The sequence below is a fragment of the Natator depressus genome, chromosome 3 (genome assembly GCF_965152275.1).
Source record: "Natator depressus isolate rNatDep1 chromosome 3, rNatDep2.hap1, whole genome shotgun sequence".
Lineage (NCBI taxonomy): Eukaryota > Metazoa > Chordata > Testudines > Cheloniidae > Natator > Natator depressus.
In genome coordinates this window covers 178,076,017-178,103,822 of record NC_134236.1, presented here as the reverse complement: position 1 = coordinate 178,103,822, position 27,806 = coordinate 178,076,017, and the positions used below count along the sequence as shown (strand labels likewise).

Genomic DNA, 27,806 nt, shown 5'->3' with positions numbered 1-27,806 from the left:
AAATGGCTGTCTTTGTCCTCTTTATCTAGAGTCCCACATCACATGGGAAAACTATATTTGTGCTGTGACTGCTGTTGAGGAAAGTTTTTCCACAGAGTTGAGATTCTATAGGAATATGTCAAACTATAAAACTTTATGTAGATAGTTACAGGTCCTAGGTATTAATATTCAAGGAGACCTGCTTCTAGTACTCCTTTCTTTTTACAACCGTGTTACAGAAGGAGGTAATAATTACTGCTACAGAGTGTGTACAAGAGTCAAGAATTTTATGTACAATTCATCCATAATCTTATAACACTGTGAAAAATCCCTCTACAAGAACAAGTGCTCATTAAAAGATCAAGCACTTTCTCTCTTAAGTACGTAAACTGCCTATCTTCCAAACAATACTCCCACTCTTACGGTATGCTAATGTGGTATGAGAGAGAGCTCTAGAAATCTCTCTTACTTTTGGCACAAGATCAATACTTTTGTCTTGAAACAGCACTTGCATGAGAGAATTCTCAGCCTGCAGTTAAGAGGGCGATACATGTTTTGCTACCTCCCCAAACTGAGTTGGTGTTCATTTTATAATTGTATAAAGATAATTGTATTTGATTCAGTCAGATTCATGGTTCATTGAAGAGAATTAGACTTACACATGCTTTGATTACTTTCCCTTTCTTGAAGATCTTGGCACAATGTGTACTGTGTTATAAACAACCAAGAGATGGGCTTCTACAAAGATTCCAAGGCTGCTGCTTCTGGCATTCCCTACCACAGTGAGATCCCCATCAGCTTGAAAGAAGCAGTCTGTGAAATAGCGGTTGATTACAAAAAGAAGAAACACGTGTTCAAGCTAAGGTAAGATTGTTGGAGCACCATTCTGGGAAAGGACAGGTTTTATTGCAGAGCATGTCGGGGGGGGAGGGATAGCTCAGTGGTTTGAGCATTGGCCTGCTAACCCCAGGGTCGGGGGTTCAATCCTTGAGGGGGCCATTTAGGGATCTGGGGGGAAAAATTAGGGATTGGTCCTGCTTTGAATGGGGGGTTGCACTAGAAGACCTCCTGAGGCCCCTTCCAACCCTGATATTCTATGATGCTATATTCTCTTCCTGACAAACAGTTCCCAATCCTGTTCTCTCCCTGACAAACAGTTCACAATCCTACAAGGTGCTGACTGCCCTCATCTTCCATTAAAGACAAAGGGATTTGAGGGCATCAGCCACCAATCCGCAGTCCGGAAACTGGCCCTTTAACATGTAGAACAAGATTTTTTTTTTTTTTTTTTTTTTTTTTAGTTCCTTAATAGGCAGAGAAGCTAAGTTCAGATTCACTGATAGTTTAGTTCATTATTTTGCATGAGATTCTGCCACCCTTACTCATATGAGCATTTACTAAAGTTCTACTCAGGTGAGTCAGTGCTACCCAATGTAGAATAACTGGGCACCTCTTTATTTAAGTTAAAGTGAACTATGTGACCGTGCAAGCTACTTTCTTACATGGTCCCAGTCTCATCAAGATATTTTAGCATGTGCCCAACTTTAAGCAGGTGTCCACTTTATAGCATTTAATAAAGGTGTTAACTAATGTCCACATTGCTGCCCTGAAGATCTCTGCAGTGGAAGCACAAGCTCTTTCCGCCCATGATGCCACCACAGATCTCATCGTGGTTCCATGATGACGTCTGGAGCAGGAGAACCTGATACCATGAATGCCTCTATGATGCATAGCTTGATCCATCTAACTAGTGATAGCTTGAGTACCCTAAGCCCTTGGCACTTCAGATGAAGGTAGACAAACAAGGAGCCCGATCTTCTGTTGATTCGGTGTGCTTGATATAGATCTTCAGTGCTCTTTGAACATCGAAAGTGTGTGACAACTTTTCCGTTGGGTGCTGTGGGTTTGGACAGAATGAAGGGAGGATGATTTTCTGTGAGGCATGGAAAGATGAAATCACTTTAATCAAGAATGATGCTTGGATTCTTAGCACTGTCTTGTCATCGAGGAACACACAGTGGGGTTCCTGCCTGGATAAAGCTGCCAGTTCAGAAATTCATCTAGCAGACATTATGGTGACCAGAAAACAGGTTTTGATGGATAGATAGAATGAAGATATTGATGTCAGTGACTCAAAAGGGTGTGTGGTTAGGGCTTTTAATACCAGTGGTAGGTTCTACGTAGGAACGATTGGTCTGATCACACGTTTAGCCAGTCTGACTGCTCTGACAAATCTGGATACGTTGTTTTTGTCAAGGAACCAGAGAATCTTGTGACCAGGATACTACTTATAGCTCACACCTGGTGTGCTATGGTGCTGGGCTGAATCTCTTGTCTGTGCCTTCCTGAAGAATATCCAGGATAACTGGGATAGCAGGATCCTTGGGATTTTTGTTGTGCTCTTGCCACCACAAGCTAACCCTCATCCAGATGGAGGAGTGGGCCTTTTGTGTTGAAGCTAACCTGGAGGATTGTAGAGTTCTAGTCACTTTGGAGGATAGTCATAGTCATTTAATGTTTCCCTCTCATTAACTAGGCAGTCAACTATAGACATTCTGGGTCTGGATGGAGGAATGGGCCTTAGTAAAGGATGTCTAGGCCCATTGATAACTGGGTGGTGCCAGTTTCAGTTCTGTCAGATTGGAGAACCATGGTCTGCTTAAGCAGAGCAGAATGAGGACTATCACCTTTGCTTCTTCTCGCCTTATCTTCTGGATGACCTGTCCTAGAAGTGGAAAGGGCATGAATGCATGCAACACTAAACTGGGAGGAGTGGTAGATACGCTGGAGGGTAGGGATAGGATACAGAGGGCCCTAGACAAATTAGAGGACTGGGCCAAAAGAAATCTGATGAGGTTCAACAAGGACAAGTGCAGAGTCCTGCACTTAGGATGGAAGAATCCCATGCATGGCTACGGACTAGGGACCGAATGGCTAGGCAGCAGTTCTGCAGAAGAGGACCTAGGGGTTACCAGTGAACAAGAAGCTGGATATGAGTCAACAGTGTGCCCTTGTTGCCAAGAAGGCCAATGGCATTTTGGGATGTATAAGCAGGAACATTGCCAGCAGCTGGAGGGACGTGATTGTTCCCCTCTATTCGACATTGGTGAGGCCTCATCTGGAGTACTATGTCCAGTTTTGGGCCCCGCACTACAAGAAGAATGTGGAAAAACTGGAAAACGTCCAGCAGAGGGCTACAAAAATGATTAGGGGACTGGAACACATGACTTATGAGGAGAGGCTAAGGGAACTGGGATTTTTTAGTCTGCAGAAGAGAAGAATGAGGGGGGGATTTGATAGCTGCTTTCAACTACGTGAAAGGGGAGTTCCAAACAGGATGGATCTAGACTGTTCTCAGTGGTAGCAGATGACAGAATGAGGAGTAATGGTCTCAAGTTGCAGTGGGGGAGGTTTAGGTTGGATATTAGGGAAAACTTTTTCACTAGGAGTTTGGTGAAACACTGGAATGCATTACGTAGGGAGGTGGTGGAATCTCCTTCCTTAGAAGTTTTTAAGGTCAGGTTTGACAAAGCCCTGGCTGGGATGATTTAGTTGGGGATTGGTCCTGCTTTGAGCAGGGGGTTGGACTAGATGACCTCCTGAGGTCCCTTCCAACCCTGATATTCTATGACTCTTTGATTCTATGATCAGGCCTTGAGAAGGAGCTTCTATCCCCATTTGGGTCTGCTTCCCTGGTGAAATACTTCAGTCTCATTTTGTTTTTGTGACTGGCGAACAGGTCAACTGCCAGAAGGCCAAACTTGTGCAAACTCAGAGTGAAGGCATTCTATTTGACACCATTCTGAGCTGTTGACTGTGCGTCTGCTGGGTCAGTCTGTCTTTTGGTTCAGCTCTCTTTTTACATGTATTGCTTTTATGGAATGGAGAATTCTCTCTGCCCATTCCATTGTTTCCATTGCTTCTGAATGTAGGGTTATACTCTTGATTGTTAATGTACACCACAGTGGTCATGTTGTCTGACTGGCTAGGTAGTTCTGGAACCTCAGTGGGACTAGCTTGACAGCTCTGAGCTCCAACAGGTTGATGTTTTGGTTCCTTTCCGTGAGGTTCCTAACGCCTGCACTGCTCTGTGCCCCTAATGCACTCCCCATCACACTAGGCTGACATCAGTTGTGAGTACCTGTGGATCTGTTAGACAACTAGGAAGACCCTTGCAGACATTCTGCGGGATTGTTGAGCACCTGATTTGGAACCAGGACCAGATCTTGGATGCGTTGTGGTGAATGGCTCCATTTATTCAGGAGAGAGGCCTAGAGGCACTTGATATGGGACTTTGTCCAGGGGTGGTTCCTATCCATGAAACCAGAAGGGGACATGGCTAGCATAGGCTGTGCTTTACCTTTGAAATGCCTCCAGAAACTGCAGACAGGAAGGGAATAACCTATACATATCAGAATTGTGGGAGATGCTAAGCTGCAGAAAACTATAATAAACAAACAGTTTATGCATTTGAGTCTTCGTCGCCTGCAAAATGTCTCAGCCCTTTGAAAACAGCTGCAGCCCATTTACACCAGCTGAGAGGCAGAGAATACATCACAAGGCTTAACTGTCTGAGATGGCCGCATTATTTATTTATTTTTATTTATTCTTGCACATTATAAAACTGCAAACAATCATGCAGGTCATCACAAATGTGTGCCAGTAGAACCTTTATATAACAAGACAGTTCCACATATTCTGTACAGAAAAATACCTTAGAAATGTTTTTGAGTTTTATAAAATTCTGTTGGGACTGTTTTTGGTATCCCTTTAATTCCCATTAGTCCCAACTGTAGAAACATTTCAGTATAGATAAATAAAAATATTACATGTTTAAACCTCAGTCTAAACTATACCTAGGATAGGTTTTTTATATGTAAAATAAAACAAAGTTCAATATCTCTTGGTATAGCGTGCCCGTTTATAACCCCAGTAGATCATGAGATACTGAACCTTAAACCTGTCACTAGCCCAGGATTGAATATTGCCCATCCTGCACTTCAGGGCAGGTTGTTTTTGTTGTTAAATGACAGCTTCTCAAAATTAAAAATGTTGGTAATGACCACAAGGAACATGGATTAGTGGGTAGAGTGCAGGCCAGGTGATTACAGATGCATGGGAAATACAGCTTATTACAAGGTTGTGTTATTTATCACTCTGCCATGTAGTCCCATTTACCACAATGGGATTGCTTGCTTGAGAAAATGAAGCAGGATTTGGACCCGTGTATTATTAGGCTAATATATGTGGTGGTTGTTTTTAATTGCAGATTAACTGATGGCAATGAGTACCTCTTCCAAGCCAAAGATGATGTAAGTTTCCATCAGTTTGTTTGTTTGTTTGCTGGTTTTAATGGTATTGCTGTCACATTCTCGTATACTGACATATGCTAAGAAAAGAGAAATGGTTTAGATAGTAAGGGGTACGTTCTCAGCCTCTGTCTTCAGTTGCGCATGCATGTCCATGTACTTGCAGGTCCACAAGTGGTGTTGGAATTTGCTCCTTCAAAACCCATCAAGACAGAGGGACTTTCAAGGTGCAAGTCCTAATACTGGTATCCATGCAGGGGTTAGGTTTTTTTGTTTTTGTTTTTTAAAGCACACGTGCACATTTTTTGCATCTGCAAAGAGCAAGTGCATGGCATGTGAGTGGCAGCTGAGTAAAGGCCTGGTTGAAAAGTTGATGCTAAATTATGACTTGGGATCATGTTCTCTTTAATTTTCTACTTCTGTATCAATTACCTTTTTGAAATGTTGTTTGAATGATAGAAAACAGTATGAGCTGACGTGTTGATTCCTACATTTTAACTTTGATGTTTGTTGAAGGAGGAAATGAACACATGGATTCAGGCCATCACATCAGCTATCTCCTCTGACAAAATTGAAGTGTCTCCAAGCACACAAAGCACTCCAGCTTCTAGTCGTGCCCAAACCCTGCCAGCCAGTGTTACAATAACCAGCGAATCCAGTCCTGGCAAGCGGGAGAAAGACAAAGAGAAAGACAAAGAAAAGAGATTCAGCCTTTTTGGCAAAAAGAAGTGAATTCCATCTCCACACGCTGCACTTCTGACCTTTCCAGTGGAATTCTAGCATGCAAGCTCAGAACCAATACATTACTCTCTGTGCCTAATGTTCCTCAATATGATTTAATTTTTATTATTTATAGAGCATTAAAAAACCCATTACAAATGTATGAGGTGCATTGGGCAGCTTCTGTATGAGAGGGAGGACCAGGTTTTGTTTTTGTTTTTTTAATGGAATTAATGTAGATTAGATCTTAATATTTAAACTGTTCCTCAATTTTGTGAGGCTGTCTTGGAAAAGAACCCATATCCTGTGCTATTGGTATGCAAGGCAGCGGTGCTTACAAATTTACTGTGCTCATCAAAGACAAATGTACAAATTTTCAAACATGTTCACTTCCATTTAAGATGGTTATGCTGAGTCTTGACTAACAGAACCTCCCATTACAAGTCTGACCTTTATTAAAATAATAGTGTATTATCTTTGCTGTAACAGAGTGCAGATATGCATTAACTTACGGACAAACCATTTGTATCCTGGCATCAGTTATTAACACAATGTGAAGCTTTTCTGGATCAAGTACAACAGTTAAGAATGTTGGAATACAAGAAGGATTTAGCATACTGATACAGTTTTAAATAACCTGAAATTTCAAATTTTTTTTGCTGAAATACATTATATTGTATGTTTCAGATAATTCTAGTACAAAGTATAATAAGACTAGATGTATAATAAACCCTTTAAAATCATTGATAAGTGTAAAAGTGGAACTGAAGCATTTACTGGAAAAAAAAGTAATGTTACTCAAATGGTTACTTGCTTGTCAGCTGCAGCACTGTGTGTTATAATTTTGCTACATTACCTTGCTATTTGATACATAGTGTGCATTTCTCTGTCACTGTAACTATTGTAATGAAAAAAATTTCATCTTACTGCACAATCAAAAATTACATTTAATAGGAATGAACTTTCAATGACTGGGCCTGTAGTCAGAGTAGTACTGGAACTGGCTTTCAGTTGTATGGAACTGTACCTCTACGACTTTTACCCTATCTGTTAAATATATGCTATGTCATTAAATGCTTTTAAAACTAAACATCTTGGTAGTTATTTATTTCATTTCAGATCCTGTCAAATAGTAATTCTGAGATATGAGCAAAAGTAAAAGTAATTCAAAATAACATTTTTCCTTTGTAGTGAAGTTAATGGGCTTTTTAAAATAAATATTTTATTTCTGTTGTGTGTGTGAAATTCCATATAGAATAATTCTCATGGAAGTGCAACAAACAACAACAATAAAGAGATCAAAGGGAAAGGTGCGGAGGAAGGGAAGCATAAGGAATAGCCCTCTTATAAAATCCTGCACAATTTGTTTCATTTGTTAAAGTAGACCCATCAGAATCAATGTGACTATGCTTAGTAAAACAGGCTATAATTTAACTGTTATAATTCATTATTACATCCATTCAATTTAATTTCATGTTCCTTAATGTCAGATCTTTTTCTAAATATAGATTCTCTTGAGATAAGGTCATAATTAAATTTAAAAGTCCTTTTAAGGCTCTGTGTTTAACACAGTACATCAAACAAAACAAAATATTGTCTAAAATGTGTTAAATATTGATATTATACTTCTAATGCAATTGATTCTGGATCCAAAGCTAGGTATTTCTATTGATTTATCATCTGTATATATACAATGTGGCATTAGCTTTCTCAGTCTTCTTTTCTAGTGAGAGAGACTGATACTAGGGGAGAATCCTCCTGAGTTATTAAGGATATTCATGAAGTTGGAGGCCATTCAGAGCAGCCAGCTAATTCCAGCAGATACTAGGGGAGAATTTTTAAGAGCTCCATGAAAAACAAGGAATCAATATTTAAATCTTCAGGATTAATAAAATGCATTCTGAATATAATTTTAGACAGTGAACAGATTTATTGTAAAACACCCAGCAAGGTGTTTTCAAACCTAAATCTCCTTAACATGAAGGTAATATAATGTCAGTGTCTTAATCGCTTTCATTGAAAATTAGTGTACCATGTTTATCTATTTTTCTTTTGTTTTTTCATTTTTGCATTACATTAAATTTTGAGACTTATGCTCACGAGTTTTTACTGGTATAATATTGCACTGTTTTAGTTTGAAATTAGTGACACGTGGATAGGAGCTAACACCAGCAGTCATGTATATGTAAAACTGAATACAAAAAAAGCAAAGGTTTACTGTGTCAGAATAAAATATGAAATATTATTCTTGGTTGATTAAAACATACCAGAATGTTGATGACTATCATATTTGTCACTTCTTTATTCAAGTTATGGCTGCCAGAAACTCAGCACTGTTGTGGGAATGCATGTTGTATGTGATAGTGGTGTGGTCTGTGGGTTTGTAATGGGGTGTGTGGTTTGACTTTAGTGGGGGTAACTTTGGAATTATACTGATGTAATCAGCCCAAACCCTCAGGATTTGGTGCCTTGTCAGTATATCACTTCTGGCTACCTATATTGAAGAATTTAGGGTATTATTTGTGGTTTCTTAACACTGTATTTATTTTATTCTGTATTCTTGTGTTAGTAGACTCTAACATGTAGAGTATCCTGTCTTTATCTATTTATGTCTCCTAAGACACTTGTAAAAGTAACACTTCCCTCCTTTAACTTTGGAAAGACAATGATTTAAAAACCAAAAACTTTTTAGCTAAAATATTGTAGCTGTTAGGAAGAAGAGTGAGATTCTTTCTGCTATTCAAAGCATAGTTTGGATCCATCTTTCCTCCAGATGGGAGCCCCAAACCCAGTTCAAGAATATAAAAGAAATGGGGCCTCAAGTGGATCTGCTACTTTCTGATGAAGTTTGGATTAAGAACAATGAGAAAATGTGCTTTAACCATTGGAATTAATGATCTCATGGGTGGGACTAGCTTCCTTTCAGACTGATACAAAAAATCTTTCAATCCAATGCATCTCTGCTCACTGTGGGGAAGCAGGATTTATGATACATTCACAGAAATATGATGCTTATGATTAATGTTCTTGCATCACAATGTTCTAGTAAGTTTTCTTCTTCCTTGTGTTCCCTTTCAAGCATTTATTTACATTTGATGACTTTGCTGATAATGGTCTTAAAGTGTGGAAGGCCCTTTAATGTACTTTTTGTAATAAACTGTTTGCAGGCATGATTTCATGCTGTCTTCTGTTTATGGAACTTTTAATTTTCAAGCTTGCCTAACAAGGTGGTGGTTGACTATAAATAGAAACTTAAATTACATGGGATTGGAACAAATTTTAATTGGCATTAATTCCAAAGGGAGCTATGGGTGTTCAGCACCTCTGAAAATCACTGTGACTTGCTGAAACAGTGAATCATTGAGAAAGCAGAATATGAACTCAGATCTCCTGACTCCCACTCTGGTGGCCTGTCTACTGAATTGAACAGTCTCCTTACTGGAGACTGGAATGAACTGGAGAACTCAGCAGAGATGGGTAGCATCATCAGGTTTGGTTTAGTTTGGTATCCTGTCTTCATTTATAAATAAGAAGATACAGTACAGTCTGTCCTGGGTGATATATAGAACCAAGAAAAGCCTGACTGTCAGGTAAGAAATTATCCTTAATCCAACACATTAACATCTGGGGCCAAGTTTTGACCACAGCTAGACTCACATAACTTCTTTGGTTTCAGTGTGGCTGCCCAGGTGTAGCTGAAATCAGAATTTGGCTCAGTCACTCTAATGCCCTGATCCTTCAATGAACTCCATGTGGGCAGACCTCTGTCTCCAAACACAGTCCCAGCATGTTCCATCATTCTCCACATTGGTCTATAGGCAATCCAAATGGATTTTGGGATACAAGGGTAAAGTCAGCAATAAAAACTTAGGTGCAGAAAGGATGTGATATCCATGAGAGACACCTTATGTACATGAATAATGGAAGTGCAGCCCTTTGCAGTGTAATAATTTATTTAAGGATTAAAGTGATGTTTATTTGACTTGAATCATAGACTATCAGGGTTGGAAGGGACCTCAGGAGGTCATCTAGTCCAACCCCCTGCTCAAAGCAGGACCAACACCAACGAAATCACCCCAGCCAGGGCTTTGTCAAGGGCTTGCACTTATGGGAGCCAGGCAGAAGATGGCTGACGATGCCTAACATCTGACAGTTGAATCAGGGTCACTGTAGTTTTCACACTAAGTTGCTATTCATTGCCCATATTGAAATCTGTATTCCTATTTAGAGTGATTTTTTTTCATACTTAACCTGAGGTTTTCAGACTCCAGTAACCTTGCCAGTTCTTGCTGATTTTGAATGTGGCTGTGATTTGTTTCATTAATGTTAGTAACGTGAGTGGATCTGGTTGAGTCCTGATAATGTGGTCCCTCTTAACCACTGCTCACCAGCAGTTACTTGAAGCCTATTTCCGATAGTGCTTTCTATCAGCTTTTTGGATGCTTCTCACTCTCCCACCCCCACCCCAGTTATTTTATTTGGAAGTTGTGTTGTTACAAAATAAGTAACTGTGACTGTTAACATTACATATTGGTGACCATTGGGCTATAAAGAGAAACCCAAGAGAGCAGGGGCAACATCTCTACACCATCCCCATACCATCCCCATTGTAGAGATATGCTGGGGGAGTGGAAAGGGACATGCTAAGGGCATAAGAACGGCCATACTGGGTCAGACCAAAGATCCATCTAGCCCAGTATCCTGCCTTCTGACAGCGGCCAAGGCCAGGTGCCACAGAGGGAATTAACAGAACACGTAATCAAGGGATCCATCCTCTGTTGCCCATTCCCAGCTTCTGGCAGAAGGGGTAGTGACCAGAGCACAGAATTGTGGGCTGCAGGGCAGTCCATTGGCAGTTGTGGAAAAGCTAAATAAATTAAAGCTGCCATGGGGTCATATTATCCCCAAGAATTTGAGAAATATAAAGGTGTGAGGCACAGTACAGAAACTGGCCCATTGTCTCTATCAGAGATTTCCCAAAAGGAAAGTGAAAGAACACAACACTCAAATTATATTGTTTTACGTTCTTTTAGTTGTTAATATGCACGTCTTTTTTTCATCTTTGGTGCTGTCCCCTTTTTATTCACTGCGTCTAACAAAGCAATTTTAACCTTCACCAAGGAGAGAAAAAAGGCTGGTGGAAACTACTATTTCAATAAGACAACTAAGGTAAACCACATAATTGTTAGTGTTACTTGCAATAACAAATGTGAGTCACATCTCCCCAGGTGTGCTGCAGCTGTCCATCCCCTCCACTGGAATTCCCTGCCAGTGCTCTTCAGAGACAATGGGTAAAATAGGAGCAGAGTTCTCAAAACAATTTGAGAAGTGAGCTGAAATCATTAAAAGCTCTTCAGAAAACACTCTAACATTTATCTAAACACTAGGTTTTCGTGTTTATTTGGCAAGTAATATATATATTCCGTGCTCTTTAATGTAAATAATCACTTCTGTTGCAAATCTGAACCATATGGTGGCTTAAAACTTGTTTTGAAATTTGTCCATGTTTAAATCTGCAAAGAGTGTTGTATATTTACTGTAATATTGAGACTTAGATTGAATGAAATGTTGACACTGTTGCTCATTTAAGTTTAATGTTTTACAGGGACCCTGCCAACTTCAATTTTTCAAAATTTCTAATATTTAAAAATTCCAGTTTCTGGTGACTTTTACATATTATGTCCTGAAGTGTAAATATATATATAAAGGTTTTTCTGCTCCCCTGTTGATGTTCATAAGGGTCTATTCAGCAAGGGAGAAACTAAGGCTTTGATCCTTCAGGCACTTACTCACAACTTTACTTGCATGAGTAGTGCCACCGAAATGCTCCAGTCTTGAAGTTCCTGATCCTGCAAGCAATCAAATGTGTAGCTGTATTCATGAGTGTAGTCTCATTCACTTCATTGAGACAGCTCACATGAATAAAATTATGCATGCGTTTAAGTATTTGCAGTTGAAGACCTAATTGACTTATACAGAAGAGAAACGAATGCAGTAAGTAAATTGGAAAAATAACAGAAAATACCTGTTTTAGATTGTCAGTGACAATAATCTTAGGCGTTACTTGAAACAAGAGCAGGTACAACATTTTTAGGCAGACAAACAGAAAAGTTGAGTTCCAAGTTAAGGAAAGACATTTTATGTCCTTACATGCCTAGTCCCAATTATTTTTAATGGAAGTCAATGGCTGTGGGTATGGGATCAGTCCATTAATGCTGGGACACAGTTATTCTGGTAAGTAAAATGAACTGTTCCCCTGTTTAAATAGCCGCATAAGTCTATAGGTACCACACCTGTGTTCCTACCTGTAAACATCAGGTGTCAAATCCTGGTAGTTTTTCTGCCTCCATGTAACTTAAACTATGGGACAGGCAGTGCTAACAAACCTTTCTTACATAAATATTTATAGTATAACCTGGCTGTTATTTATTCTGGTAGACCTAAGAAACTGACACTTTTACAAAGCTGCCTCAGGACATTTCAATGTCTTTGAAAATCTTCAGCAATTTCATCTGTAGGGCCTGATGATGCTCCCATTGACAGAACTGCAGTGTCATTGACCACTGCCCCACCCCCCATTTACTTCAATGGTCACATGCCTGGACCTACAGGCCCCACTCCTGCACACAGCTCCATGCTAGTGGATGCCTACCCCCACATACAGCCTAACTGAAATTAGAGAAGACACACAACCACAGGGAGCGTCTCAGCACATTCAGCCAGCACTGAAGGTCATTTGCTCTCTGGTGTATTTGCACATTTATTTCAATACACTAAAGCTACTAGAATTAAAAGGAGTCTACATTATTAGCCGGCTATGCAGTAAGCCATCTATGCATTAAGCATATGTAAGGGAATGATATAATTAATCTGTGAGTTTGTTGTTAGGGGTGAGATTAGTGCTGCATGCAGCTCTGTGAGCTACCTGCAATACCTAGCCAATACAGCGACCACAGGAGGTTCGTAATTTTACATGATATCACAATTAACACAAAGCAGACAAGAGGGAGCAATAAATATTGAATTGTTTAAATTAATGGACTAGATTTCAAGCTGATGCTGTCCTTTTAAAAATTATGTTCTATTTCATTTAAATAGGTAACCACCATGGTCCAGAAAACATTCTGTTAGAGAATGTCCACTTTTTTAACTTGTATTAGACCCTTCACTTCAGCAGGTGGGTATTGTAGTTGTAAGAACACTTGAAAGAGATCTTGCAGGTGTTTGTCTCTGTCTGAGGGGTTGGAGCAAATGCGGTTGTATTGTAGAGCTTGGCTGTAGACGATGGATCATGTGGTTTGGTGTGGGTGAAAGCTGGAGGCATGTAGGTAGGAATAAGAAAAGGAGAACTTGTGGCACCTTAGAGACTAACCAATTTATTTGAACATAAGCTTTCGTGAGCTACAGCTCACTTCATCGGATGCATACTGTGGAAAGTACAGAAGATCTTTTTATACACACAAACCATGAAAAAATGGGTGTTTACCACTACAAAAGGTTTTCTCTCCCCCCACCCCACTCTCCTGCTGGTAATAGCTTATCTAAAGTGATCACTCTCCTTACAATGTGTATGATAATCAAGTTGGGCCATTTCCAGCACAAATCCAAGGTTTTCTCCCCAACTCCCCCCCCCCCAAACCCACTCGCCTGTTGGTAATAGCTTATCTAAAGTGTATCATACACATTGTAAGGAATGATACACTTTAGATAAGCTATTACCAACAGGCGAGTGGGTTTGGGGGGGGGGGGTTGGGGAGAAAACCTGGATTTGTGCTGGAAATGGCCCAACTTGATTATCATACACATTGTAAGGAGAGTGATCACTTTAGATAAGCTATTACCAGCAGGAGAGTGGGGTGGGGGGAGAGAAAACCTTTTGTAGTGGTAAACACCCATTTTTTCATGGTTTGTGTGTATAAAAAGATCTTCTGTACTTTCCACAGTATGCATCCGATGAAGTGAGCTGTAGCTCACGAAAGCTTATGCTCAAATAAATTGGTTAGTCTCTAAGGTGCCACAAGTCCTCCTTTTCTTTTTGCGAATACAGACTAACACGGCTGCTATTCTGAAACCTGTCATTAGGTAGGAATAGTGGTCAGTAGGTTTCCGGTATAGAAACAAATTGTAGTTCTAATAATTTCAGTGGAGCTATGCCAAATAGAACAGCTGTGAATCTGACCCTGATTTTTGGAGGATTTTCAAGTAAATCAATAATTAGTTTATAAGTTAAAATTACATTTTAAATTGTTTTTGTCTTTTGTCTCATTTTTTGGGTCCCTCTAGTTAACAAATGGCTTGTTTCTAGCCCTTCAAAGTGTCAATATTGTTAAAACTCCTTGAAATCTCTGGGAATAGGCACATTTGATGTATATTACTGTCTATCTTTAATAAGTGTCTGGCATTTAGTTAGTTGGCCAGATCGTGCCCACCCCTGCCCAGTTGTACAAAGGAGAGGCAAAGGAGTAAGAAAACTTTGCTTCCTACGCAGGTGCAAGCCAACCAACCAGTGTCCTTTTGTTCAGGAAGACCAAGGATTGCGAAATGCAGGACTGACTCTTCAAAATGGGCGGGGAAAAGGCTTATCCCCCTCCAGAACAGCAAGCAGCTTTCCCGGGGGAGGGGGCTGAGAGCACACGCTACACACTCTGTCAAAAGGTGTCACAACAGCTGTGCTCCCGCTGCATGCTTGGAGGCACTTTGAGATGTTTTATGATTAGTGCTATTGAAGCAAATTTTGATTAGTTACATGTATGATCACCTGACATCTGAGTCATTAAGTGTCCTAATAATCCAAGTGTGCAGCTTCAGTAGGATCATGTGGTCACATCTGCAGTGTGTCATAATGCAGGCATACAGTGTGCATCCAAGAGGAAGAGTATTAAGACAGGAGGAATGGATATTATACACTCCTAAATGGCAGAGAATCTTAAGTATATTCTTCAGCTTAGCTCTTAGAAGATTAGTAGTAATGTGTTTGTGGTAAAATATCTGTTTTATTGTGCAAGGTGGAAATGCAAGATGTTATGTACAATTTATAATTCATAGTAAGTCCTCCTTGGTTTCTATCTATGCATGTAAATTAGCCTGGTTATAGTGAGCACCAAGTCTAAGATACAATTTCAACAGCTCTGGTTGTTCTTTAAGCTTATAAAAGTATAATTGTATGTCTATTAAAATCATACATTTTACAGAATAAAATAATTCGTTGAGATCATCTCATGCTTTTTATATTACAGATGAAGAAATTTTCAGTATCTTATTTGAGTTGCATAAGTACAGTCTTATGAATACTACAATTATAATTTGGTTGCTTGGTTTAGAAAGTAATTCATCTTTTTCACAGAGAACCAGCATTATCCAACAAAGGTCACCCTTATCGGTGCTGTCCTCAACTATACCATATTCACCTCACTTAGTAATATCACCTGAAAAAGAAAATGCAGACATTTTTGTGGGCTTGCCTATTTGTCTGGAATGTAAAGAGACTTTTAATGTCTAACAAGGTCTTATAACATTTTGTTCTCTTGCAAGTTATGGATACATAAATTCATGGATGGATGAAATATGTAATATGATTATTCATGTCAATAATTTATTTTGTTTTAAAGCAACTATTTAACATAGTTGAGTAAATAGAAGGAAATTACATTTCAAAAAAGTAAAAGCAGATGAAATGTCAAAAAATGGTTCAAAATAAATTCTTACTTTACATTTTACCTTGTCTTTGATGCTCCTCCAGAATTAAATCAACACATTACACTGGAATCAAAAGCAGGGCAGGTAAAGGAACTTGAGAAAAATAATAAATGTAGCTTCTGTTTTCTTATTGTCCTTTAACAACAAAAACCAGCCGTTGTGGGAGGAAGTATGAATTCCAGTGTGAATGATCAGTCCACAACTTGGAGCAGATTCAAATGCCAGGGAAGTAAATGAAAAGACTCCCATTACTTTCGGTGTACTTTGGATCAGGCCCTTTGTGTGAAATGCAAGCTACTTGGCTTCAAGGTGCCAAAGTTACATTTGTAATGCAGACAACTGATCTAGCACAGTGAGAGGGCCATTCTGGTATGATCAGTGCTTTAAATTAATTCAAGGAAGCAAATTAAGTTCTTGTTGCTGCAGAAAACATTTGTATTTATTCCTGTTGCAACTGAGAGCAGTGCAATAAAAGCCAAGCACTAAACATCATCTGACCTAAGATGTAAGAGCTATGTAAGGTAGAATTTGGCTTTTTTGTAACTTGAAGCACTGACGACAAAAGCAAGCTTCCTCTGTTGTCAGTTGGAGCATGACATTGGTGAGACAGGTAGAAGCCACAGAACCTTTTAAGTAAAATATATTACATGCAAATTCCAATTCAATGTCCCAGCAGTCATGGTGAGGCTTCCATGAGGAGAGTCAGAGGACAAGAAAACTGGAAACACAAAGCTGTTGCTCTTGCTCATTTATTGAAAAGGTGGGGAATTGTGCCCCACCTCCTTCACATGCGAGTTTTCTCCCTTCGACATGGAAGTCACCAACCTCTACAACAACACCTCCTATGGCCCAAGACCGTGGGCCCTCCACTGATCTGGGGATCTATGCAGGGTTGAATGAGGACTGGATAGACAAACCAAGGGTAATGCATATTATCCTCTCTCTGGTCCCACAGAGATTACCAAGGAAATATAATACTGGTCCAGCCTGTAGTCTCTTCTTTGTGGCTGTGCCATGGGAGGGTTCTTCCCTTCAAAGTCCCAGCCACTCCCTCCATCCCTTCATGGTAAAAAAAAAAAAAAAAAAAGGGCCAAGAAGATGATCTCAGCAGCAATGTTTGGAATAGTCTTGAGGGGTCAAGGTTGTAGTTAACAAGACACAAACTAGTGAGACACTGGGTGAGAGTTCTGGTGCTTCGGATTGGCTATGCTAGATTTTAGCAATGTTATGTAGGATGATGTGGCAATATTTAAACACAGCCTGAATGTGGGTATAGCGGGAAGGCTGAGTCAAAGATAGTGCCCATGTTACAGGCCTGAGTGACTGGGAGGATGGTGAAGTTGTCCACAGAGACTGAAAATGGAGAGGGAGGAAAAGGCTTTGTGGGACAGATTAGGAACTCTGTTTTGGCCAGGTGGAATTTAAATTGATGGCTGGACGCAGGGCTGTCCTTACCCATATGCAAAGTACGCAGCTGCGTAGGGCACCAGGAAATTTGGGGCTCCAAATTTCCTGGTGCCCTGCTGTCATAAATATAAAGGGAAGGGTAAACTCCTTTAAAATCCCTCCTGGCCAGAGGAAAAACCCTTTCACCTGTAAAGGGTTAAGAAGCTAGGATAACGTCGCTGGCACCTGACCAAAATGACCAATGAGGAGACAAGATACTTTCAAAGCAGGAGAGGGGGAGAAACAAAGGGTCTCTCTGTCTGTGTGATGGTTTTGCTGGGAACAGAAAAGGAATGGAGTCTTAGAACTTAGTAAGTAATTGAGCTAGATATGCGTTAGATTCTGTTTTGTTTAAATGGCTGATAAAATAAGCTGTGCTGAATTGAATGGATATTCCTGTTTTTGTGTCTTTTTGTAACTTAAGGTTTTGCCTAGAGGGATTCTCTATGTTTTCGATCTGATTACCCTGTAAGGTATTTACCATCCTGATTTTACAGAGGTGATTCTTTTTACTTTTTCTTCAATTAAAATTCTTCTTTTAAGAACCTGATTGCTTTTTCATTGTTCTTAAGATCCAAGGGTTTGGGTCTGTGTTCACCTATGCAAATTGGTGAGGATTTTTTTCAAGCCTTCCCCAAGAAAGGGGGTGTAGGGTTTGGGGAGGATTTTGGGCGGAAAGATGTTTCCAAGCGGGCTCTTTCCCTGTTATATATTTATTAGATGCTTGGTGGTGGCAGCAATAAAGTCCAAGGACAAAAGGTAAAATAGTTTGTACCTTGGGGAAGTTTTAACCCAAGCTGGTAAAAATAAGCTTAGGGGGTTTTTCATGCAGGTCCCCACATCTGTACCCTAGCGTTCAGAGTGGGGAAAGAACCTTGACACCTGCGCAGCTGCGTGCTGCTCCAGCCCCTGCTCTGCCTCTTCCCCATGGTCCCTGCCCCTGGTCTGCTCCGCCCGCCTCTTCCCACCCCTGCTCTGCCCCCACTCCCCTGAGGAGTGCAGCAGGGCTGCTCACCAGCAGCGGAAGTTCAGTGACCTGGCCCCAGCCGTGCTGCTGGTGAGTGCGGGGTGGTGGTTCCCCAAGCCAACCTCATGCCCCCCTCCACGGAGGCCTGCCCCCCCATGGGGTGGGGGCTGAATAGGGCCCTAGAATAGCTAGGGACCACTGGCTGGACATACATGAAATGATGACAGAAAGATAGGCTCATATGTGGGATTGGATAAAGGAGTCAGTTACAGAGTTTAACCGTAATAGGTTGTAGGGGCAAGGTTACAGAAGATTGGCAAGGAGCTAAGTGGTGGACTGAATATGTGACTGGATGTAAAAGCGTAGGATGTAGGCAGTTTCAATTAACTTTTTCCGACAGACCGTGCCAAAAGATATTGTAGCATAGCTCAGCATATTTTTGCCTGTAAACGAGTCAGTTTATGTAATAAGCATAAATCGTACATATAAGAATGTAGCCAGCTGTTGACCCCATGTAACCCCGAGATAAGCGCGGAGAACATAGCGCCGCAGAGGACCCCCGCCCCTGTGGAGTCCTGCCTGGTCAGCTGTCCTGAACAGCCAGAGTCCCCTGCAGCCCCTCCACGTGTCCTAGGGGCTCCCCGCGTAGATTGGAGCGTAAGTTCTTCCTTCTTTCAATAAAACATAGTTTACTATTCTTAGGCCTGAGTGTCCTCCTTTCGCTGGTATCTCTCCCCCCCCCCCCCCCCCAGCCCTTGCAGGCACAATTGGCGTCACAAACAAGATACTAGCGGAGGGATGCCTCTTTGGGGAAGGAAGGATAAGGGGGAGGGAGAGAGCTGCATCCCCGGGTGGCCCTCCACGGGACAGTGGGCACTAATGGCTCGCAAGCTCGTGCGGTTGGTTGCCCCCGCCACACGGCCGGAGCTAGAGCAGGAACTGGGGGTTACCCCAGTTAGGCTGGAGGAACTGATATCCAAGCTCCGGCTGGACAAAGTAGGACCCACGGAGCGAAAAGCAGTGGGGGACCTGGGATGGGTCTTCCTGACCGCGCTCCACGCGGTGGATGAGGCGCTGCTGTTTCAGCGCCAGAGGATGGGAAGATTAGAGGCTGATTTGCAGCAAGCAAACAAGGCCTGTTCACTAACCCAAGAAGTCATTACTAGTATGGGCGAATGGGCCGATCGGTTAGAGCACCGCTGCGTGGTTATGGCAGCTTGCATTGCACACTACTGGCAGCGAAAGGGAGAACAGCAAGATGTGCGTCCCCTTGCCGTACGCACGCTGGTACGCAAAAGCGACTGGGATCCAGAGACCTGGGATCGGGACATTTGGGAGACGAGCGAGGATAAGTCCCCCAGGGAGGGGGATGGCGAGAAGGCGGGACTGTACCTAAAACTGCAGCCCGTTGTTGAATCATAGAATCATAGAATATCAGGGTTGGAAGGGACCCCAGAAGGTCATCTAGTCCAACCCCCTGCTTGAAGCAGGACCAATTCCCAGTTAAATCATCCCAGCCAGGGCTTTGTCAAGCCTGACCTTAAAAACCTCTAAGGAAGGAGATTCTACCACGTTGAGACACGATACAAGGGACCGCACTGGGAGAACGATCAAATAGTAGAAAGGGCTTTTATCTGGGAATATAAATCCGCCGAGATACAGGATTTCGTGGCTCGCTCACCACAGACACCCTCCTTCGTAGGAGTCTCAAGATAGGGGCCAACTTGGAGGCGAATTATCCGAATCCCTCCCTCATGGCATGGTTGACCATGGCTGTCAAAACCATCTGGAGCTCACCTGCAGACATGGATGATGGGTTGAAACAGTGGGCCTCCATCCCAGAGGGGGTTAGCCAGCTCCGGCAGCTGGGCATGCTCACTGGCATCTTTGCTGAGCATTTTGAAGGGCCTGACGTCATGGAGCTGACCCGTACCATCCGCACCTGGCTTCTGCGGAACGCCCCGCCCCCCCACCTCAAGGCGATGATCCTGCCAATGGTTGCGGGGGGCCGTAGGGTCAGTAGGGGATGTGGTGCAGTTCATGATGCAATTAACGGAAATTGACAGTATGACGAAAACCACAAAGCCGCAGCAGGTGAATGTGAAGCAAAAGAAGCGGGTTAGCCGCAATACTATGTTTAAAGACCTTCCGAAAGCAGGGATTCCCCTGGGGGAAGTGGATGGGAAAACCAGTGCTGAGCTGTTAAAACGCTGATTACAGCTTAAGCTGGAACAGCGTACCAAGGAGAGGGTGGGGGCCCCGACGACAGGGGGGCCCCAAAACAAGGTAGATGGCACCCCCCCAGTGAACCCAACCATCTGCCCCGCTGGCAGACTATGTTGAATGGAAGCTGCCCGCCCAGTATTGACAGGGTGGTGGGTCCCCCTTGCCCCCCGCCCTGGAGGTAAGGCGCTATGTAGTGGGGGACCACGGCCCTTATGTCCCAGTAGAGATCTACTGGCCTAGCGCAGTGTGACAACGAGTAATGGCCCTTGTGGACACAGGAGTAGAGGTGACTATATTGCATGGCATCCCGCCCCGTCGGGGCCGGTCGGTAACGGTGAGTGGCCTCGGAGGGGTGGATGTTCAGGCCGCGCAGATGCAGTTATGGCTAACCATCGGGAAGGCCCCCCCCATACAAGTCACCATTTTAATCACTCCCATTCATGAATATATATTGGGTATAGACCTCCTCCGAGGGCAGACCATAGGTACCCAATGGGGATCCTTTTCCTTTGGGCGCCCGCTGTATGTCCGAGCGGTTGTAACCATGCTGCGGGGGCATCCGTGGTGGGACCGCGTGGTGCTTTCAACCCCCACCACAGTGGTCAACACCAAATAGTATCGGATACCTGGTGAGCACGAGGAAATAACCGCTACCATTAAAGATCTGCTCCAGGCGGACATCATTTGCCCCGCCATGAGCGTATTTAACAGCCCAATTTGGCCAGTCCGTAAAAAGGACAGAACCTGGCGCATGACAGTAGACTACCACAACCTGAATAGGGTCACCCCAATCCTGACAGTGGCAGTTCCCGACATGGTCTCCGTCATGGAGCGTCTCGCGATGCGGGTAGGGCAGTGGCATGTCGTGGTGGACTTGGCAAATGCCTTCTTCTCCATTGCCATTGTCCCATAGAGCCAGGATCAATTTGCCTTTACATGGGAGGATCGGCAGGACACGTTCACTGTGCTGCCTCAGGGCTACAAGCATAGCCCTACCATCTGCCACCAGTTGGTTAGTCGAGACCTGGAGCAGGTGACTCTTCCAGAGGGAGTGGTACTAGAGCACTATATGGATGATGTCCTGCTGAGCAGGTCCCATGAGGCAGCACTCTCCGAGGCCACGAACAATGTGTTGCAGATTCTGGCAGCCAGGGGATGGGCTGTCAACCCTAGTAAAATCCAAGGGCCCAGCCAGGAGGTGATCTTCTTGGGAATACTTTGGTCGGGGCCTCAACGTGAGATCCCACAAAAAGTCATCAAAACAATTACCCAGAGCCCACTTACGTAAGCCAAGCCCAAACTTTCCTGGGCCTCCTTGAGTATTGGTGCACATTTATTCCCCTTCTAGGGTACATCTTGCAGCCCATACAAGCAGTAGTCCGGAAGAAAGCCACATTTAGTTGGGGGGGCCAAGCAGCATGCTGCATTCCAGCAGGCTAAAGAGGCGCTCAGCCAACACGCAGTGCTGAGCCCAGGCAGACGAGGCACCCCCTTCAAATTGACCAAATGGCCTCGTGGGGGCTGTGGCAGCAAGCTTCATCTCAAAAGAAGCCCATAGGGTATTGGTTGCAATCCCTGCGAGGCTCAGCTGAGCATTATACACCCCTTGAACAGCAGCTGCTGGCAGTAGTGTGGGCCCTGCAGCAAACTGAGCCCATAACGGGCACGGAGCCTGTAAAGGTGCGTATCCCGCTTCCGATTTTGGGTTGGGTCCGGGACAAAAGTCTGCTCACACGGACTGGGGTAGCCCAGACTCAGACCTTATGGAAGTGGAAACACTACCAGCAGCTGCGTATGCAAATGACCCAGGCAAGCATTACCGATGCACATGCGCAGCTTTTGGGCACTGTCACCTTCAAGGAACTGTCCTCCGGGGGCCAGCACACTTATGCCCCCCCAGTTGAGGTCCCTCAACCCACCTGTACAGAGGCCCCTTCCTACGCCTCCTTAACCGAACAACAACGAGAGGTCGCATGGTTTACTGATGGATCGGCCTCAAACAGGGGGCAGAACGATGGTGGTGAGTAGCCGTTGGGCATATAAAACCCTACACAACCAATGGTGTGGACGGTGCACATTGGGACACCTCCTCCCCTATATCTATGGAATGCAAACCATGCATGCTCATGCAGTGAATAATTACATATTGGTGGCACGTCCACAACAGAGCCCAAATCCCATTGTGCAGAGACCCACGGGCTTCCATCAGTTTGTCCGCGCTTTCCTCCCCTGGCTAGGGGTGGCCGAACTGGAGCGGGCTATTGTAAATATTTCAGCAACATTAGAGATTATAGAGAATAATACCACAGATGCAATCCAAGCCCTGCAATTAGAAGTAGCTTCTTTGTCGCAAGTTGTATTACAGAATCTCATGGAGCTGGACTACTTATTAGCCGCTCAAGTTGGGATTTTGGCCTTGATTAATGAAAGCTGTGTTTACTCAAATCAGGATAAGCGCATCGAGACTGATGTTCATAATATGATGGACCACTTGAACGTGTTACATGACGTAGGCTCTGAGGCTTCTGTATGGGATGACCCTTGGCGGTGGCTAACCTCCTGGCTTCTGGATCTCGGCGCCTGGGCGAGACACATTGGGCTCTTGCTATTGATTGGACTACTGGGCTTTGTATGTGTCTTTGTCATTCTTCAATGCTGCGTGAATTGCTCCTCTGCCCTCCTGGCCTGACTGGCAACCCCCAAACCAGTGTGTACGCTCGAAGTGTGCTGGTGGCAGTAACTAATACACCTCAGTCCGCCAAGGGGTGGAGTGTAGGGGCAAGGTTGTGGAAGATTGGCGAGGAGCTAAGTGGTGGACTGAGTATGTGACTGGATGTAAGCGGAGGATGCAGGCAGTTTCAATTAACTTTGTCCGACAGACCCTGCCAAAAGATATTGTAGCATAGCTCAGCATATTTTTGCCTGTAAACGAGTCAGTTTATGTAATAAGCATAAATCGTACATATAAGAATGTAGCCAGCTGTTGACCCCATCTAACCCTGAGATAATATAGCACAGAGAATATAGCGCCGCAGAGGACTCCCCCATGGCGGAGTCCTGCCTGGTCAGCTGTCCCGAACGGTCAGAGTCCCCTGCAGCCCCTCCGTGCATCCTAGGGGCTCCCCGCGCAGATTGGAGTGTAAGTTGTTCTGTCCTTCAGTAAAACATAGTTTACTATTCTTAGGCCTGAGTATCCTCCTTCGCTGGTATCTCCCCGCCCAGCCCTTGCATTCACATAGGTCATCTACGAATCAAACAATTGTTGGGGAGAAAAAGCTGTTCTTCTAGTGATGGTCCCTATTTTATTCTACTGCAGGTTACACATGTGCACCTTGCACTCAAAGTTGGAGAATTTGAAAGTAGGGTAAGCAATAAGTTATATTGTCTTACCAGAGCACAATCCACAGCAGGAGAGCATTCTATGTCAATAATTATAGGTGTGTCAACCTGACATCAATCTCAGGCAAGATAAGGAAGCCTCTGAGGTGGACTCAGTTCATAAAGAATTAAAGGAGGGTAATGTAAATCAACATGGGTTTATGGAAAATGGATTCTGTCAAACTAACTTGATATATTTTTTTTTATAAATTTTTGGTCAATAAAGGTAATAGTGTTAGACTTCTGTAAAGCATTTGACTTGGTACCACCTGACATTTTGATTAAAAAAACAGAAGACTATAAAATTAACATAGCCACACATGAAATAGGTTAAATACTAGCTGATAGGTCTCAAAATATAATTGTGAACGGAGAATCCTTGCTGAGCAGATGTGTTTCTTGGCCCTATGCTATTTAACATATTTATCAATGACCTGATAAAGTTTGCAGATGACACAAAAATTGGAGGAGTGATAAATAATGAAGAGGAGAGGTCACTGATATAGAGTTATTTGTATCACTTGGTAAGCTGGGCACAAGCAAACAAAATGCATTTTAATACATCTAGGAACAAAGAATGTAGGCCATACTTACACGATGGGAGACTCTATCCTGGGAAGCAGTGATTCTGAAAAAGATTTTGGGATTGTGGTGAGTAATCAGTTGAACATGATGTTGTGTGACACTGGGGCCAAACGAGCTAATGTGAAACTGAGATACATAAATGGGAATCTTGAGTAGGAATAAAGGGGTTATTTTACCTTTATGTGTGGTATTGTTGTAACTGTTGCGTGGAATTCTGTGTCCAGTTTTGAAATTGTGTCCACAATTTCAAGAAGGATGTAGATAAATGGGAATGGGTTCAGAGAAGAGCCATGACAATGATCAAAGGATGAGAAAACATGTCTCATAGTGATAGACTCAAGGAGCTCAATCTATTTATCTTAACAAAGAGAAGATTAAGGGGTTACTTGATTAGTTGATACGTATCTACATATAGAACAAAAATGTAATAATAGGCTCATCAATCTAGCAGAGAAAGGTATAACACATTGCAGTGGCTGGAATTTGAAGATAGACAAATTCACACTGGAAATAAGGTGCAAATTTTAATGATGAGAGTAATTAACTGTTCAAACAATTTGTCAAAGGTCAAAGTGAATTCCCCATCACTGAACATTTTTAAATCAAGATTGGTTGTTTTTCTAAAAGACATGCTCTAGGAATTATTTTGGGTAAATTGTATGGCCTGTGTTACACAGGAGGTTAGACTAGATGATCAAAATGGTCCCTTCTGGCCTTGGAATGTGTGAATCAGCTGAGTGGTTCTTGGGGAACTATCATGATGACTTTCAGTCTTTGGCTTCTGACTAGAGGAGATGATGGTCAGACTAGGAAATAGCCAATGGCTCACCACCTCTGGTCAGACCTACCAGTCTCTCAAGTGTCAGACTTGGATTGTATTTATACATCTAGCAAAGCAAGTAGGCCCAGAGATGGTATCATAAATATAAAGGGAAGGATAACCACCTTTCTGTATACAGTGCTATAAAATCCCTCCGGGCCAGAGGCAAAATCTTTTCAACTGTAAAGGGTTAAGAAGCTAAGGTAACCTCGCTGGCACCTGACCCAAAATGGCCAATGAGGGGACAAGATTCTTTCAAATCTGGAGGGGTGGACAAAGGGTTTTTTCTTTCTGTGTGATACCTTTCCTGGGAACAGATCAAGGATGCAAGCTTTCTAACTCCTGTAAAGTTAGTAAGTAATCTAGCTAGAAAAGGCTTTAGATTTTCTTTTGTTTTTTGGCTTGTGAAATTCGCTGTGCTGGAGGGAATGTGTATTCCTGCTTTTGTGTCTTTTTGTAACTTAAGGTTTTGCCTAGAGGGATTCTCTAAGTTTTGAATCTGATTACTCTGTAAAGTATTTACCATCCTGATTTTACGGAGGTGATTCTTTTACCTTTTCTTTAAATAAAATTCTTCTTTTAAGAACCTGATTGATTTTTCATTGTTCTTAAGATCCAAGGGTTTGGGTCTGTGTTCACTTATACCAATTGGTGAGGATATTATTATCAAGCCTCCCCCAGGAAAGGGGGTGTAGGGATTGGGGGGATATTTTGGGGGGGAAGATGTCGCCAAGTGGTCTCTTTCCCTGTTCTTTGTTTAAATCACATGGTGGTGGCAGCATATCAGGTTTTTTAACCTAAGTTAGTTCCCAAGGCAAGAAAGAAATCTGTGCCTTGGGGAAGTTTTAACCTAACCTGGTAAGAATAAGCTTAGGGGGTCTTTCATGCAGGTCCCCACATCTGTACCATAGAGTTCAGAATGGGGAAGGAATCTTGACAGATGGTCTAGGCTAGGTTTACTTGGTCTTGTCTCAGCAAAGGGAGCTGGACTGGACATGATGACCTTTTGAGGTTTCTTCCAGACCTACTTTTATATGATTCTGTATCAGTGGTTCTCAAACTGTGGGTCGGGACCCCAAAGTGGTCAGGACCCCATTTTAATGGGGTTGCCAGGGCTGGCTTAGACTTGCTGGGGCCCGGGGCCAAAACCAAAGCCTGAGCCCAACCGCCTGGGTGGTGGAGCTCAGGTTACAGGCCCCATGCCTGAGGCTGAAGCTGGCCAATGGGAGCTGAGGATCCAGCATTTGGGGAGAAGGCAGCGGAGCCAGGTAGGGAGCCTGCTAGCCCAGCAACTGCAGTGCCCCTGGGCCACCCTCCTTCCCAAGATTTAGTCAGGGGTATATAGTAGAAGTCATGGACAGGTCACGGGCCATGAATTTTTGTTTACTGACCGTGACCTGTCCATGACTTTTACTAAAAATACCGGTGACTAAAACTTCGCCTTTACCTGTTGTTCAACTAAGAACTCTGTGCTGCCCAGAAACAGTATAAAAGATTCTTGGGACCTAATCTTTTCATCTCAAATTTGCTTATGCTTTATCAGGGAAAGTACTGAGCTGCAAGATTGAGGTCTCCAATTCAATTTGGATCACCCTGGTATGGAACATTGGACTGAAACTATGGACTAATTCTAAGAACTCTTTGCAACTCCAAAGCTCACAATCTCTACTGTGAAACTGATCTCATGTCTGTATGTATAATGATATTTTAACCAATACACTTTTTCTTTTCTTTCTTACTAAATTTTATTTTAGTTAATAAGAATTGGCCATAAGCATGTAGTTGAGTAAGAAATGTTCATTAACCTGGGAGGTAAAGTGTCCAAGCCTTTGGGACGGGTAGAACTTTATATCTGACTTGGTTGTCTGGGAGGCAGACCAAAGGCTGGGGTTGCTTTTAAGGGAACTGTGTTTTGGCTTCTGTGTAACCAGTAAGGTTTTGTGCTGGCTTGGTAAATCTAAGTATTGGAATATCTACCAGCTTTGGGGATTATCTGCCCCATCCTTTGCAGTTTGCCCTAATTGAGCAACCTCAGTGTGGCCCCTATGTGGGACCTCGGTCACAAGGATTTTGCAGACTTTATAGTGGAGGAGAAGCCGGATCTTTTTGCCTCTCTCCACCTCTACCTAGGATACTGAACACTGTATTAGTCTGTCTTTAATGTCATGGAGTTCCATGGCAGAGGTGGCTGCATTTTAGTGAAGATTGCAGTGATGCCTAATTGCTACAGACTTTACTCTACATAGGCTGTTGTGGGGCTTACATGACATTTGCAAATTGCTCCACAATCCTTGAAGGAAACGTGCTTTAGAAGTGCAAAATATTCTTTATTTTTCCTAAAATACATACAAATATCTAAATAAAATAATAAAAATATTAACCACATTTTTCTTCCAGTTGTGTAATTTTGAAAGCATTGAATGCATTCAGATTGTTGCTTTCGGACACTATTGCTTTTCTTTTACTGAGGTCCAGATTCTTTCTACAACAGAACTATATAAACATGTCAATCATCTATATTAAGTGTAAATCTGAGTTACTCCTCATGTATGGGAGGGCAGAGGAAAACCCAGAAGAAATACTTTAAGGGCAGAGGATCTGAATGAATTAATGGGGTTAAAAATAATAGTTGACATTATAAAATAAAGTATCATGCTGTCAGGCCTCTATTTCAAGTGTA

The 27,806-nt window shown here is 42.7% G+C and overlaps 1 protein-coding gene across 3 annotated transcripts in view; it reads left to right on the top strand.

Annotated features, from left to right (window-relative positions):
* Nucleotides 1–8,248, top strand: part of SPTBN1 (spectrin beta, non-erythrocytic 1) — a 212,457-nt gene extending 204,209 nt beyond the window's left edge. For 2 of the 3 annotated variants that reach the window (XM_074949399.1, XM_074949400.1), the window contains exons 34-36: nucleotides 670–843; nucleotides 5,249–5,291; nucleotides 5,805–8,247. In XM_074949399.1, coding sequence (XP_074805500.1) covers nucleotides 670–843; nucleotides 5,249–5,291; nucleotides 5,805–6,020 — 433 coding nt within the window. In that variant the 3' untranslated portion in view covers nucleotides 6,021–8,247. Of the gene's footprint in view, nucleotides 1–669; nucleotides 844–5,248; nucleotides 5,292–5,804 lie in introns of all 3 variants that reach the window. The other variant, XM_074949401.1, reaches the window with a different exon arrangement.
* Nucleotides 8,249–27,806: the final 19,558 nt, after the last annotated feature.